The sequence below is a fragment of the Centroberyx gerrardi genome, chromosome 1, assembly GCF_048128805.1.
Source record: "Centroberyx gerrardi isolate f3 chromosome 1, fCenGer3.hap1.cur.20231027, whole genome shotgun sequence".
Taxonomy (NCBI): Eukaryota; Metazoa; Chordata; class Actinopteri; order Beryciformes; family Berycidae; genus Centroberyx; species Centroberyx gerrardi.
Window position 1 is genome coordinate 24,338,761 of NC_135997.1, and position 14,823 is coordinate 24,353,583.

At 38.6% G+C, this 14,823-nt stretch overlaps 1 protein-coding gene across 1 annotated transcript; it reads left to right on the top strand.

Annotated features, from left to right (window-relative positions):
* The first annotated feature begins 5,608 nt into the window (after positions 1–5,608).
* Positions 5,609–13,123, top strand: LOC139907820 (secretory carrier-associated membrane protein 5-like). The gene is made up of 7 exons (XM_071894301.2): positions 5,609–5,730; positions 6,244–6,306; positions 6,552–6,671; positions 8,648–8,804; positions 9,958–10,059; positions 11,083–11,200; positions 11,728–13,123. Exons 2-7 carry the CDS (start codon positions 6,300–6,302, stop codon positions 11,905–11,907), a joined length of 684 nt encoding a protein of 227 aa, XP_071750402.1. The 5' UTR covers positions 5,609–5,730; positions 6,244–6,299; the 3' UTR covers positions 11,908–13,123.
* Positions 13,124–14,823: the final 1,700 nt, after the last annotated feature.

Sequence of the window (14,823 nt, forward strand, 5' to 3'; positions counted from 1 at the left end):
AGAAAACTAAGCCTAGAAGTCTTTCTGTTCACAGTTATGCTTGTCTTTCTCAGCTTCTATTTGTTGGGGTCAGGGAGCTAACCTGCTTCAAAACAAGAAAAGGAAAATACAGCAAATGAGCAATTATATAACATTACAAGACACAATAGTAAACAAATCCCTGCAGCTCACTCAGCAGGGTCAATCATTGGAAGCAGAAAAGAAGAAGACAAAAAACATTACCTAATTCACCCCATCACAGCAAAATGTCACCAAAAAATAAGACAATTTTGAGAGTACATTACTATCTATCTATCTATAACAAAAATGGTACAATTTTTCATCATGCCAGTTTCCTAGGTTTAGCTCAGGTAAGCCCAGGGATGTAGCTGTGTGTGGCTTGACACACTGAAAGACAAAATTGAAATAAACATAAAAATCTCTGTGAGATTTGCTATGGCCAATTTGCACAATTTCCATGGAAGGCTTTAAACAAGAAGAAAGAGCCTCTGAGGATCATGATGGGAATCATAATGTTCAAGCAGAGCGTACTATATGCATTTATGTGTGACAACATGGAGTAAACAAGCTGTGCTGAGTTTAAGTTTACCACAATAGTTTCTCTGGTATTGAACATGAGGCTGAAATGAGACTTCTGGAGTGGCTCGGCTAAAAGATACATTACAATGGTGTCCAGATCCAGAACAAATCAACTGTAGACCTGGATCATATTGTATCATTAGTTGTAAGGAATCCCTGCACTTCTCCAATCTGAAGTGCATGGAAATATACAGTTACAACACACACTTTTGTTCTGTTTCTTGGGCGTAATTCGGCAGAACAAAAGGGACAACACTTCTGACGAAAGAGTTCTATGTTGCACCCATAAGGTTTCTCTTACAGGAACAAGCCAAATGAAGATGATAAGAGGCAGATAATTTAGGATGATGAGCAAGAAGATATGACCAGCTGTAGATGTGGGGTGTAGCAGGGGGCAGCATGCAGTGCAAGAGGACATTTGGTGTGTGGGTATAAAGCCTGAGAAAAAAAGATAAAACAGGAAATAGTGGGTGGGTAAACAGCACTGAACAGGTGTGTTTTGGGCCTGGATGTAAACATTGCGATGATCTTTGATTCCCTGACCAAAGTAGGTAGACGGCTCCACAATAGGAGGGCTCTATAAGAGAAAGCTCAGTAGAGTTCTTCACTCTCCTAACAGTGAGTAAACCTGAATCATGTGACCTCATGACTCATGTAGGCTGATAGGGGCGCAGCATGTCTGTCATGTAGGTGGATGCTTGCAATAATAATAATCCAGTTGATCCCCGTAGGGAAATTCTCTTTCCGCCCGCCCGCCTCCACAGGGAGGTCAGAGCGCAGGGTCGGCTAACCAGCAGCTGCTCTGGAGCTGGGAGGGATTCAGTGACTTGCTCAAGGGCACTTCAGCAGGGAGGACAGAGAGGGCTTGAACCAGTATAGAGTGAGTATGGAGAGCCTAAAAGTTATTTTTATATTAAAAAATACAGTAATATGGTTGTTTGGCTTGTGTGATAGGCTAGTTTATTTAATAGCGTCAGAGACGAATCGTCAAACAATCTGGATGAGCAAAACTTTTTTAAAATTAAATGAAGAAAAAACTGAGATTCTCATCATAGGACCCAAAGCCAAAAGAGACATACTGTACTCAAATTTAGGCTTCCTGGCAAAACAGATAAGAAGTGAAGTATGGGACTTGGGTGTGATTTTAGTCTCTGACCTAAGTTTTAACTCTTTAACAAGGTCACTAAGACAGCCTTTTTTTCCATCTCAGAAATATAGCTAAAGTGAGGCCTTTTTTTAATTCAAAAAGACGCAGAATTATACACACTTTTATCAGCTGCCTGGACTACTGTAACTCTCCTTTTACTGGGCTACCAAAGAAAAACATAGATAAATTACAATTAATTCAGAATGCTGCAGCAAGAATTTTAGCAACAAATAAAAGAAGAGAACTAATTTCTCCAGTACTGGCAACCTGTGTCTTTTAGATTTGATTTTAAAGTCATTTTAATTGTCTATAAAGCACTAAATTGCCAAGCACCTTCATACATTAAAGATTGTTTATCATTTTATGTCCCTGCCAGAGCGCTGAGGTCCTCCACTGCTTTTTTAATTAGAGGTTCCAAGGGTTTTACACAAGAACACTGGTGAAGACAGCTTCTGTTTTTGCGCCCTAATAAACTCTGGAATACAATCCCACAAGAACTCAGCATGGTGAGCTCTGTTGGTATTTTTAAGAAAAACTTAAAGAAGTATCTTTTTATTCTGGCTTATAATTCATGTTCATATCCTTCATTTTTCTCATACTTTTAGTCTGAAAAACCTGTTTTTATCTTGTTTTATTTTACTGCTTGTTAAGTATTTATGTTTAACGCTAGCGTATGTAATTTCCTGTTTTTATTTATTATTATGTGAAGCATAATGGGCTACAATTCTGTATGAAAGGTGCTATACAAATAAAGTTATTTATTATCAAACATCGTTACAAACCAGCAATTGGGGAGGGGTAAGAGCTCAGAGCAGTGCGATATCGTGGGAGTTTGGAATCTAGATGCTAAATATTGATGGGCCATAGTTGAGAGCTCAAGTAGTGATATAATATAAAACTGTTATTGAAATCAGAGAAATGGTGACCCTTGACATTAAGGACATTTCAAAGAAAAAAAGGAGCTTTCGTCTCATTCCAGTGAGCCTGCAAGGCTCAGCTGGTGAATGTGTCATTGTGATAATAACAAGGTCATCGGCTCAAAAACTAAGATGCCAATAATCTTTGAATCATGATGTCATTAATTACAGTGAGCCCCTGCAAAGTAGAGAGCTTGTTGATTTTATGATGGATGGATAGTTACACAATGGGTTCAGCCAGGAAAACTGATTGATAAAGCACAGCAAGTTGCATCATCATTGCATCCATAATCAGAATAAAGAATACCCTCTCGGGTATTATTGCTATGTTATTGCATTCAGGAAGTGTTTTCATTTTCCATTTGTGTTTAGGTTTCTATGTGGAAGTATACATGTATGAATAACTTAAAAGGTAAGGGTTTTCCAACAGGGCAACAGGGGCAAGCCATTACAGATTTTGAATGTCATTTAACACTTTTCATCTTAGACTGTATAGTATAGCCAACTGTCCTTGTATAAATCGCATGCTGCTGTATGGTCTGCTCTGGAGTGCAGCATACTCATTTGAAAACATCCTTACCAGGTCAAAGAACTAGCTGACATCTGTGGCAGCCATAGTCTGACAGATAATTTAATTTCCTCCTCTTTATTCATCTTAGAAAAAACTGCATGCGGCTGTGAGAATACTGATTAGGTGTTATGAGAAAACATGCATTTGTGGGAAAAATAGAGGATTTATCTCATCAGTAATGTTAAATAATTAAAGGCAAACAAGATGGCTCAAACCTATAAGTATCATTCAAGTGAAAGAAATATGAAATCACCCTATTCATTACACATACCTAGGTTTTTTTAAATGATGACATTTTTTAAAGTACGTATTCAAGTGAAAGTTTGAAGCTATATGCAATTATATAACAGAATGTTTTTCTTTGCTTTTAAAATGTTCTGAAAGACATGAATCAGATGATTTATCAGAGAAGATAGAACCTGATAATCTGACATTGGAATTTGAAAAAATCTACAGAAAACAGAATTGGAATTTAATTGGAATTTCAGGAAGTTGAATTTAATTCAATGAAATTCTGTGAAACAAAGTTTTTGTTTTTTCTTAAGACATATCTGAGATTACACATTAGTATTATATATTATCAATACTGAATATCATAAAATGTTACCACCTTTCAGATGGCATTTGATGCATAACATGTAATCTTAATACATATATTGTGATTGAATATATTTGATTTGTTTAACTGTATTTTATTTGATTCATAATGTTTGATTTATAATGTTTTGTAAGTCAAGACAACCTCTCTTAGAAGTGGAATTTCATGGAATTAAATTCTGTTTCCTGTCATTCCAATTCAATTCCAATTCTGTTTCCTTACAGCTGGGTGCAATTCCAATTCCAACTCCAGGAATTGATTTAGAATTTACCATTCATCAATTCATGAATGGCCCCAACCCTGGTTTGGTCACTCTATACATTTCAAAAACAATAAGTCTGCCCTTGTACAGGGACCTGTTGTGACTAATAACATGACATGAAATGTTGGGTGTTTATCACACCAGTCATGTATTTGCCTTCAGACCTGTCGTTTTGCACGCTGGGCTTGAACCCAAGCGCCACAGCACCGCACCAACACATGTGACTTTCTGTTCTTGAATTACCACAACTTCATCCAGTCTGCTAAATGAAAAAAGATCCCTCTCAGTAAGCCAAGTGTAGGTTTGCCAACTCAGAGTGAGTTTACTGCCAAGGGGTTGTATCCTGTGGAATCAACCAAGTTACACTCTCCCTCCACACCACAGAGAAACAGCAACCCCAGCTGGAGAGCTGGGCTCAGCCAAGCATCCAGGTCAGTAACACACTTGAAGTAAAACAAATTATTTAGCCAATTCCTTCAGGGAACTAGGGTTATATTCCTATTCCTAACCTGTGGTTTTATTGGTTATGGTTTTACCTCCTTTCCCCATAAGAAATCCCTGGAAACAAAGGAGTTCTGAACGTATAACCTGACTGAGAGCCTTTGTGGAATCCTTACATAGTGTGTGTGCCAATATTTTTATTCCAAAGTCCAGGCCACAGGCCAACTGCTGTTTTTGTTGTTGTTTTTTTTACATCATAAAGATAAATAATAAACTATAAAATAACAAAATAAACTATGAGGTTTTCTTTGTGTGACAGCATCACACCCTGTTTCAGATTTACTGTGAATATTTGCAAGGTATGTTCTCACAAATTGGAAGAGAAGGCCTAGAAAGAGTTGCACTGAGTTGAAACATGGGCATTATTGCTACTGAGCCAACACAAACACATTGTCAAGCATGAGAAATAGTCTTTTACTGAGTGTAATCTACAATAGCTGTATCCCAGATGGATACAAAGGATGCCACCCCTTGTCCAATACTGTGGGACACAAGAACAAGCCCAGCTGGGGAAGGAGCCAGCACAGGACGCCATCTAGCGTTGCGTTCAGTGCTGCACTTTAAAACCATGGACTTTATTCCTGTAGCACCACCCAGTGTCCAAAACAGAATAATACGTTTTTCATATGGGCTGAACATGTTTCTTTCAACACATCTTAATCTCCAATTAACCTACTACTAACAGCCAGCAGGATTCCATTTATCCCATGCGAAAACAAACCAACTCGCATCTTACTAAACTAGATTTTATTCAGCAGCAATCTTTAAACAATCCTGCTCAGGCCATTCAACAAGACAAAACTGGTTCGCACTTCTCCTTGATCCACTCTGCTCTGTTTCCCACCGTCGGCTAGCCCGGTTCAGCACCACGGACAGAGCCAAACAGCGATTGGACCAAGAACACGTCAAGGATTAGAGAAGGCTGCCTATTGGTCTGGACAGAAGTGACAGCAGATTTATAGACGATGATTGGCCGACGGCGACGACAGTGAGGATTTATTGCCCTGGTTATATTCTACAGAAGAAAGTATCCTAATAGTTTGATCGTTGACGTGCAGACATCATCGGTTGTCAGTCCCGTTCTACGGTGTCGTGGCATGCAGCGGAGGGACAGTCAAGGAGAACCAAGGAGCGCGCGGCTGCTTTCTGGAGGAGGTAAGCAGATTATGTTTCCTGTTGAATCCGTAATTCCTGGCCATGGTGGTCAGGTGTCTGTCAAAATAGCAAACTGACGTCCAAGGTAAACACTGCGAATATTGCTGGCCGATTTATAAAGACATGAGTGGGGCTCGACCGTTAACTAACGAACTGTGTCTGCGACAAGCGCGCACGCCTGCCATCCCCGAGTATGCTACCATTTTCTGAAACCGGAAGGGTTCAGTCGTTAAAACCCTAGAGCCACCATTGAGCTGATGCCTGGAGGCAACACACCGTCTGTTATCCCCCCGGCAGAACGTGTCGACGCTAAGCTCAACTCCACAGCTCTGCTAAACGCCTTCCTTCCATAATGTATGCGGTTATGGCAATTATCGAACAAGACCTGCTCCCCTAATGCATGCCAATGCGCCTCATCAAAGCACTTATCACATACACAGGGGGCTGTAGAAACAAGGCAGCATGGATAGAACAAAGTCCTGAACTGCACAGTTTCTTCTTCTTGTCGTACAGGTTCAAGAGACTGAGGAAGAAATCCACCTAAACAGCAACATCGACATTGTGTCCACATGGCTGGTAAGCAATTCTATAGTAATTTATTGGAAATGGAAGAGAAGGAAGAAGGATGTTTTTATATATTTATTTGTCTGCATACTTGTATGTTTTACATGTTTATTTGTCTGCATACTTTTTATATAGGCCCTCACTCTCATGTAAATTCTGCTTTTATTCAGTTTTTAATGTGAGCAAGAATAGAAGAAAAGAAGACTGCCTTATCATGAATGTACTATGTCTGACTGTTATGACATGACTTGTTGCAGAGCCGAACTTCCCCCCACTGCCAGGATTCATCCCTCTGAAGCCATGTTTCTATCAGGACTTTGAGGAGATCCCAGAGCAACACCGCACCATGTGCAAGAGAATGTACCACCTGTGGATGTGTGAGTGGCTAAACTGACATTATAGTCTATTTAGAATATGGTATAACCCCTTTAAATGTAAACTGAAGACCGTTTCTCTATTAGCCTACTAAGCTCAGTCCCATTCACAATAAACTGGATTTCTTTTATCTTTTATATAAGGCATAATTCTTTACATTATATTTAAGATATAAGAGGTTTACACTTGATATCCTCTTGTTAGGAATATGTTCACACACATCAGGCCTGGTATTTATTATTTGTTTTAGAGGAGAATTACTGATCTCTGATTAGTTTTTAATTGTTTATGGGAACAACAGTGAGTGTAGCTCAGTCTCAGTATAGGATGGATATGGGTCCTATTATCATACACACCAGAGATCAGGGGTGGAGTGGTTCAGTTTACAATGCTATCCATCTGGAGAAGACATTTTGAAAAAGCAGCTTCAGAGAGGGTTCTTATAATAAAAAAATGTAATAACCGTTTTCCATTATTTTTAATAAAAGATTTACAGAGAAAGAGATTGAGTTAGTGAGTAGTATTCAATCTCTCAATTTGTCCAAATTGTACTTATTTTTGTGATCCAGATGATTCTGATGTGCGATACTGAGACTAGCGAATCCTTGAAATAGCCTTTGTGTAAAATGGGCTGTTTGAATAGTTCATCAGAGCATAGAGTAAATGAGCCCAATAGATACTTCCCATTACCATTATTCCTCCAGAGTATAAGAAAATTAGATGGTGGCCGACATCGTAACTGGTTTATTTGGTAATGAGCCATAGTATTGATCAGACGGCCTTCATTTGAATCTAGAGCAGTTTAACACTGAAAATGGATCAAACTATATTATTAAGTGCAGTGGGCGTCTTACAATGGAAGATTTGTGTAATGTTAAAAGTGTGTGTGCATGAGCCATCCTCTCCCAAAGCTAGAAACCAGAGAGCCAAGATTCTAGTCTGTAAGGCCGACTCTTGTTGGCTGAACCTCATTTCCACCAGGGTTGTGACTGGTAGAGAGATAATCATGTCACTTTTTGAGATGGATTGTTCTCAGGGAGGCTGACAATGGGGTGATGGACTCAACGCTTGTAGTCTGTTGTTATATGTAGACTGCAGTCAACAAAGCAGAGGAGGTTTTGCCTCTAGATGTTAGATACCCAACGAACATATATATATGTATTACTCTGGACTATCATTGTAGCTAACCTCTTCTCTTTCTGCAGACCTCCTCCCCTTTCCTGTAAATGATAAAAGGAAGCAGGTATCCAAAGCCCCAGTCTGTTTTGGCTGTGAAATCGCCTGTTCCTCTTCTTTCCCTCTGGAGCACTTTCCTGTTTCAGTCTTTCTTGCGTCTGCATTTGCCATTTCCATGTTGCAGTGTGCGGGTGTGGCATGCACATTGCTTGTTTGATGTTATCTTAGAAGTGTTGTTCAGTTTGTCCACATATTTTCATTGTTTATGTTTTGTGTAACATCTGTGATGTGAAGTTTTTTGTTCATTCCTGTCTCATTGCATGTATGGAAGCCAATTAACGGTAGATTTTGTGTTATAAATTGTGCACTTTAGAGAGACTGAAACAGTGTTCCTTAATGGCTGTCTGTAAAGCATTCTGCATTTCCTCTGTGGACCACAAATCGAAACTGATTGGCTTCCTTTGCCAGTTTAGTGAAGAAAGCAGGAACCGAGGTGTTCACACAGAGCTCCACTTAGAACCAATTAACTGAAGTGGGGAGCACTGTAGATTCATGACATTACTGAGAATAAATAGAGAAGGACACCAGCAGAAAGGCTATTCAGGGAACACAAGCCATGCTGTGAGTCAAGTATTGCACTTATTTAACAATATGTTTCTGCTGGCTGTCTTGATTTCTACTTTCCAAACTTTGCTCTTTTCTGCATGGTTTAAACGTGTGTGTGTGCGTGTGTGTGTGTGTGTCAAATACGTACGTTTATATGTGCATCTGTGCCAAAAATATGTCCTTTGTGGTCTCACAGTGAACAGTGCTACACTTGTGGTGAATCTGATCGGCTGCTTTGCATGGATGTTTGGCGGAGGCGGTGTGACCAACTTTGGCCTGGCTATCATCTGGCTAATCATGTTCACTCCCTGCTCCTATGTCTGTTGGTTCAGGCCCATCTACAAGGCCTTCAAGTAAGTCAGACATGAAGTAAAGTATTGTTTTGTTAGTGCTACAATAGTAGATTGTAATGTTATGTTTTGCAGAAGGGTAACTGCTTTTTGCATGCACAATTAGCTGTAATTTCAATCAGGAGAAACTAGGATGAATGCTCAAATGAACATTTTATTCATGACATGATGGAAACTTTGGTGTAAGCTCCATGGAGGAACTCCTCCCATTCATGAAGTTAGGAGTACATCCGGGACGGACGTAGGAATTAGCATGTCCCCCTGGGGAGTTCCTCTGGAGCCTGGACATTGGTGGTGATGGGTGGAGGAGTGACGAAGGTAAGGACAGCAGCATACAGCATAGATCTGAGAGAAGCACAATAGCATAGCAGGTGACGTGTATATACTCCCGTCACTTAGACGATTGGCTCTTTGAAAAAGAGAGGGAAGTGACGGCTAACTCTGATTGGTTCTCTGGAAAAAGAGGGAAAGTGTTCACTAATTCTGATTGGGTAAAGAGAAAGCATGAATGAATGATTTAGGTAGTCTTCCTGATTGAAATTGCGTAATACTTCACTTGAAGCATTATTTCAATAGTAATACAGTAATAACATGTTAGAAAATAGCATGTAGCAACAGAATGATACACAATTGCCTTATATGAAGCACTGTATTAGTAATGTGGTAGTAACATGTTATAACATAACATTGTGATTGAGTGATTAAATTTTGCTCTAATTGTATGGGGGGAACTTATATTATACATAATTATGTATTATATCAATATATATCAGTATCCCTAGGCAACAAAGACACTGGTCTTTATTTCACACGTATCTTATTTGAAGTATATTATATAATATTATATAAGTAATATTATATTACTGTAAGTAATATTATATGTTATCAAGTACTGTAGCACTAAGCAACAGAGAGATTGCTTTTGGCTTACACAATTGACTGTAACACTTCTCCTTACTGTGCAAACAGAGTGGGAATGGCTCATATTACTCTGTAGGCTTAAGTGCAGTCAAACTAAATTTATATAGCATATATAAAATGAAACCAGTAACAATGCACTAATACAATATTATAGCTCAGGTAATGATGAAGGTAGCTTATGAATTTGCCAGTGTGCAAATGTGAATGTTTCCTGCTGTTTTTGTTTTTTCCTCAGGAGTGACAGCTCCTTCAACTTCATGGCGTTCTTTTTTGTGTTCATGGCCCAAGTCGGCATCAGCATCATTCAAAGCATAGGCATCCCTGGATGGGGAGTATGGTAAGAATCAGAGGTTGAAAGTGTAGTGAAATGTTTAACACAAGTAGAAGTACTTGTAAATCAGTTAGATTTTTACTAAGTCACCACAATTGTCCAGCCAAAAAAGAAAGATTTACTCGTTTTGGCATATGTTTTAGAAATAATTCAATGGTTGATTATCAGCCCAAAGGTTGGGGATTGTTCCTTTTGTAACTCACATCAACAAAGCTGCAGTATCAGTGACAGTCAAGAATGACTGTTAGACCATAAACGCTATATCTCATTGTACTCACTACTTTTATGTCTAAAAATAAAATGTACTAAAGTAAAAGAAAGAATACATTCTGAAAAGACACTAGACTAAATTACTAACTAAAGACTAAAGGACTAGCATGATAGCATGACTCAAGTACCAGTAATCACAGTAGTTGTAACTACACAGAGAGTAAAAGTGGACATTTCTATCTCCATCAGTGTTTGTAAGTGATTTCTTCAGTTTTGTAAGATAACATGTCAATCAGATCGTTGTAGTAAGACTACAGAACCTACTGTACCTTTGTATGAAACATTTCGAGTGCGAGCAAGAAGTCCAGGTAGGCTGTATTCTCAACAGACCTTGCTCGCTGCTTTCATTAACATGACAGTGATGGACCACCACAAATTGCCCTCATATAACTTTTATGATAGCCCTGTTATTAGATTTTGAGAGGCAGTTAAGGGGATCCTTAAAATGTCACCTGACTCTTGTTGATGATCAGGAATTAGTATTATGACGGCTTCCATAAAGTTTATAAATGTCACCCTTTAGAACTGGACGTCTTTATGTATGGCTATAAAACTTTTAAACTTTAATCCGCATTACTTAAATTGTTGGCATTTAACATCCAGATGTTCAGTGCTGACATCATTATCAAGAGCATCAGATAATCCAATAACAGTTAATAACCGCTGTCGTGGTGTTCAAAGAAGCAGGACTTACAAATGTCTAAAATCAGTCCATTTTTGATGCAATAGGTGTTAATGTTTAATTTCTTCTCTTTCTAGTGGCTGGTTGGCTACCATGTCCTACTTCAGTTATAACATTCTGATAGCTTTGATCATGCTGGTCCCTACTATCATGTTCACTGCTGTGGCCTCGCTGTCCTTCATTGCCCTCACCAAGGTAAGCCAGGGTGACTCTGGCTCTTTATACAGAGGCTAATGTGCAGAGGTGGAAAGAGTTGTGGCATATTTTATCCAAGGACTGGTATTTCAGCTAAAAAACACTCAAATTCTTTGTTACTTTCCACTTTCTGTAGGCTTTTCTGGAGATTCCATATTGTCTCCCTTTATCCATTTTGGTGTGGTCATTGCAAATAATGTGATAGGCCATCATCAGTCTCATGTTTGGGACTGATTCTATTTTAGCTTATATCAACAAAACTACAGTATATTGTCAGTTATTTGACTATAAATGCCAGAAGTCATTGTACCTACTCCTAAATGTAGGAGTAAAGACCTAAAACATGGCTCAAATAGAAGTCAAGGTACAGACTTTTAAAAATACTTAAAAAATCACATGACTTGATTAGGAAATATAGTGGCATAATTCTAAAACTCAACTCAGTAACAGCAAGAGTAGTTCTAACTGATTACTTTCCACTGCTGAAGGCTTGTAGATGATAACTTGCGATCTTCCCTTGCCTGTAGATCCATAATTCCTACCGCGGCAGTGGCGGCAGCATGACCAAGGCCCAGGAGGAATGGACCACGGGAGCCTGGAAGAACCCTCATGTCCAGGCAGCAGCCCAGCAGGCCGCCATGGGGGCAGCTACCGGAGCCATGCAGGATCAGTACTCCAGTCCACAATACAACCAAAACCAGATGTAGCCTCTTAAAGAGAGAGGTGTCAAAGAAATGAAGTGAAAGGTACATGCCAAAGTGTGAGCAAATGGGGTTTAGGAAACTCTTACCATCTCCCACCAAAGTTCAGAAATGTGAAAGTTCAAAGGTGTGATATCAATGTCTGAGTTCAGTTTCAGCAAAGTCACACCTGCATAGCACTTGTTTCAGTTTTGATATACTTTGGTCTTTAGTCTTTTCCAGCAATTTGATCATTAACCAAACAACAATCTCTGAACATTGGTGGGACACTGGTTTTAGCCTTCCTTATGTTATAGGGCATGCTATTTATTTGTAGTGTTTTATATAATTTCATGTTTTTTTTCTGTTTGGGAAGTTTAATGAAATTCTAGTTTTGGATGTGAATTACTTTAGTGGCTCCATTGTGAGAGCTCTGTGCTGACGTATTGTGTTTGTTGATAACTAACTACAGTTCTAACAATTTTTACTAAAGAAAGCAAAAAGGGGATAAAGCTAATATACTGTAAGTTTACTGTAACTGTTAATAATTTAGTATTAACTTATGTAAGCTATATACCAATGCACTGTAACATAGACAAGTGGGTTATTAAGTAATGTTATTTTAGTTTTGATTGCATTTCAGATTCTTAAACCAAAGATGTGACAGGACTGGGTGCGATATCTGTCCTGTGTAGCCTCTAATCTTATTTCAAATGAAGCTACTTTCTGTGACCTCAACAATGTTTCATTACATGTCTATGCAATGTATCAATTGTTGCTCTTTGAAATGAAAGAAAGTGTACCGTGATGTCAAAAGCACATCTCTCTGTATTACAATAAGAAACAGTATTATCCTATTGCACGTTTGAGGATGGATTTAAATAAAAATAGACAATCTCAATTTTAAACTTGATCTAAACCTGAGCTATTCCTTTAGCCTGCATTGAAAAGATCATATTTAGATCACATAAGGATTAAATCAGTTTTTGTAAATCCAGCCTATGCAAAAACAACTGAAATAGAATATATGTTATATCCAACAACAGAAATAATTTGATACTGTCTATAGCCTAAGCCAGTTGTAGTTTGTTTAGGTGTAACAGTTTTGTACTGAATGTCTTTTTAGCACGTGCTCTTTTATAAAATGTTATGTCAACAGTAGACAGTAGCAGACAACTTGTCTCATGCTGTATGGCTATCTGACCACAGAGAGGCGCTGATGGTTTAGTGTGAAATAAAAAGTTCCAACATTTACAGATTACCTTCATTCATCCTTCACAGACCGTAGTCTGAATTTGTGGAAGCACCTTCTTTTTCCTGTTTCTCTCCTGTGTCTCTCCCTCCCTTTCTGCCTTCTCTCTCTTTTTCTCACCAATCACATTGAGTGAGAGCTATGGAAATTAAGGTTATTTTTGAACACTCAGTAATAGCAACAACTGTCACCCATATTGTGTTATTTTGCTGAGCATGCACGCTCTTTTCCAGCAACAACCTGCTTCACATTCCTGCAGTTGCACTCATTGACATCTGGGAGCTGTGCAGCACCACTGCAGTCTTCTACTGTGGGCTACTGAGCAGCTCTGCTGGAGCAGTTGGGGGTTAAATGCCTTGCTCAAAGGCACCTCGTTGATTGCTGCTGAGGGATGGCAGAGCATTACTCATTCCCTTCCCCCACCAGCAAACATCTAGTCATCAACCTGCTTCTCTGACCTTTTGGCTACCACCATCCCCATTTTACCGTTGATCATGTATTCAGTGAGGAATTATCTTCACTGATATTACTTAAAATTTATTTTGTAGTGATGATAGGTAGATAGACATGACACTCCAAATTTTTCCAACAAATTGTATTCTTTTACTGTTTTTTATTTTTTCTAATAATTTATGTTTTACTTCTCAGGAGAGATGAAGAAAGTGTGCCCTTTCATGCTGTTAAACACACACACACACACATTACAGTCTGTACAAAGGTGTACAGACACGGAGACATGCACACACACAGGCATGCATTTACGCACGTACGCACACACACCCTGGCAGAACATGTCGACGCTAAGCTCAACTCCACAGCTCTGCTAAATGCTTTCCTTACATAATGTATGCGGTTATGGCAATTGTCTAACAAGACCTGCTCCCCTAATGCATGCCAATGCGCCTCATCAAAGCACTTTTTCATTCTATTTAGTATATGGTATAACCCCTTTAAATGTAAGGTAAAGACTAAATAATTAGCCTACTATGTAAGTTCAGTCCCATTCACAATAAATTGGATTTTCTGCATCTATTATATAAGGGAAATCCAGCAAGTACTCTTTTTCTTTTCCCAAGTGTCTTTTCTCTGCATACATGAGTCTATTCAAAGTAGGCTAAAAGAGAATAATTCTTTACATTAAATTAAAAGAGGTTTACACTTGATATCCTCTTATTAGGAATATGTTCACACACACCAGGACTGGTATTTATTATTTGTTTTAGAGGGGAATTGCTGATCTCTGATTAGTTTTTAATTAAATATTTATGGGGACAGTGAGTGTAGCTCAGTCTCCTACAATGAGCAGTAGGATGGATATGGGTCCTTTTATCATACACACCAGAAACCAAGGGTGGAGTGGTTCATTTTACAACTTTTTTTTAATGAAAAAGTGGCTTCAGAGAGGGTTCTTATAATACAAGTTGTTGTTTTCCATATTTTTTAATAAAGGATTTACAGACAAAGAAATTTAGTCAGTGAGAAGTATTCAATCTCTTAATTTGTCCAAATTGTATTTATTTTTGTGATCCAGATGATTCTGATGTGCGATACTGAGACTAGCGAATCCTTGAAATAGCCTTTGTGTAAAATGGGCTGTTTGAATAGTTCATCAGAGCATAGAGTAAATGAGCCCAATAGATACTTCCCATTACCATTATTCCTCCAGAGTATAAGAAAATTAGATGGTGGCC

Excerpts from the sequence above, each read along its gene's own strand:
- LOC139907820 (XM_071894301.2), top strand. Across the intron at positions 8,805-9,957 it reads CCCATCTACAAGGCCTTCAA|GAGTGACAGCTCCTTCAACT; the intron begins GTAAGTCAGACA and ends TTTTTTCCTCAG. Across the intron at positions 11,201-11,727 it reads CCTTCATTGCCCTCACCAAG|ATCCATAATTCCTACCGCGG; the intron begins GTAAGCCAGGGT and ends CCTTGCCTGTAG.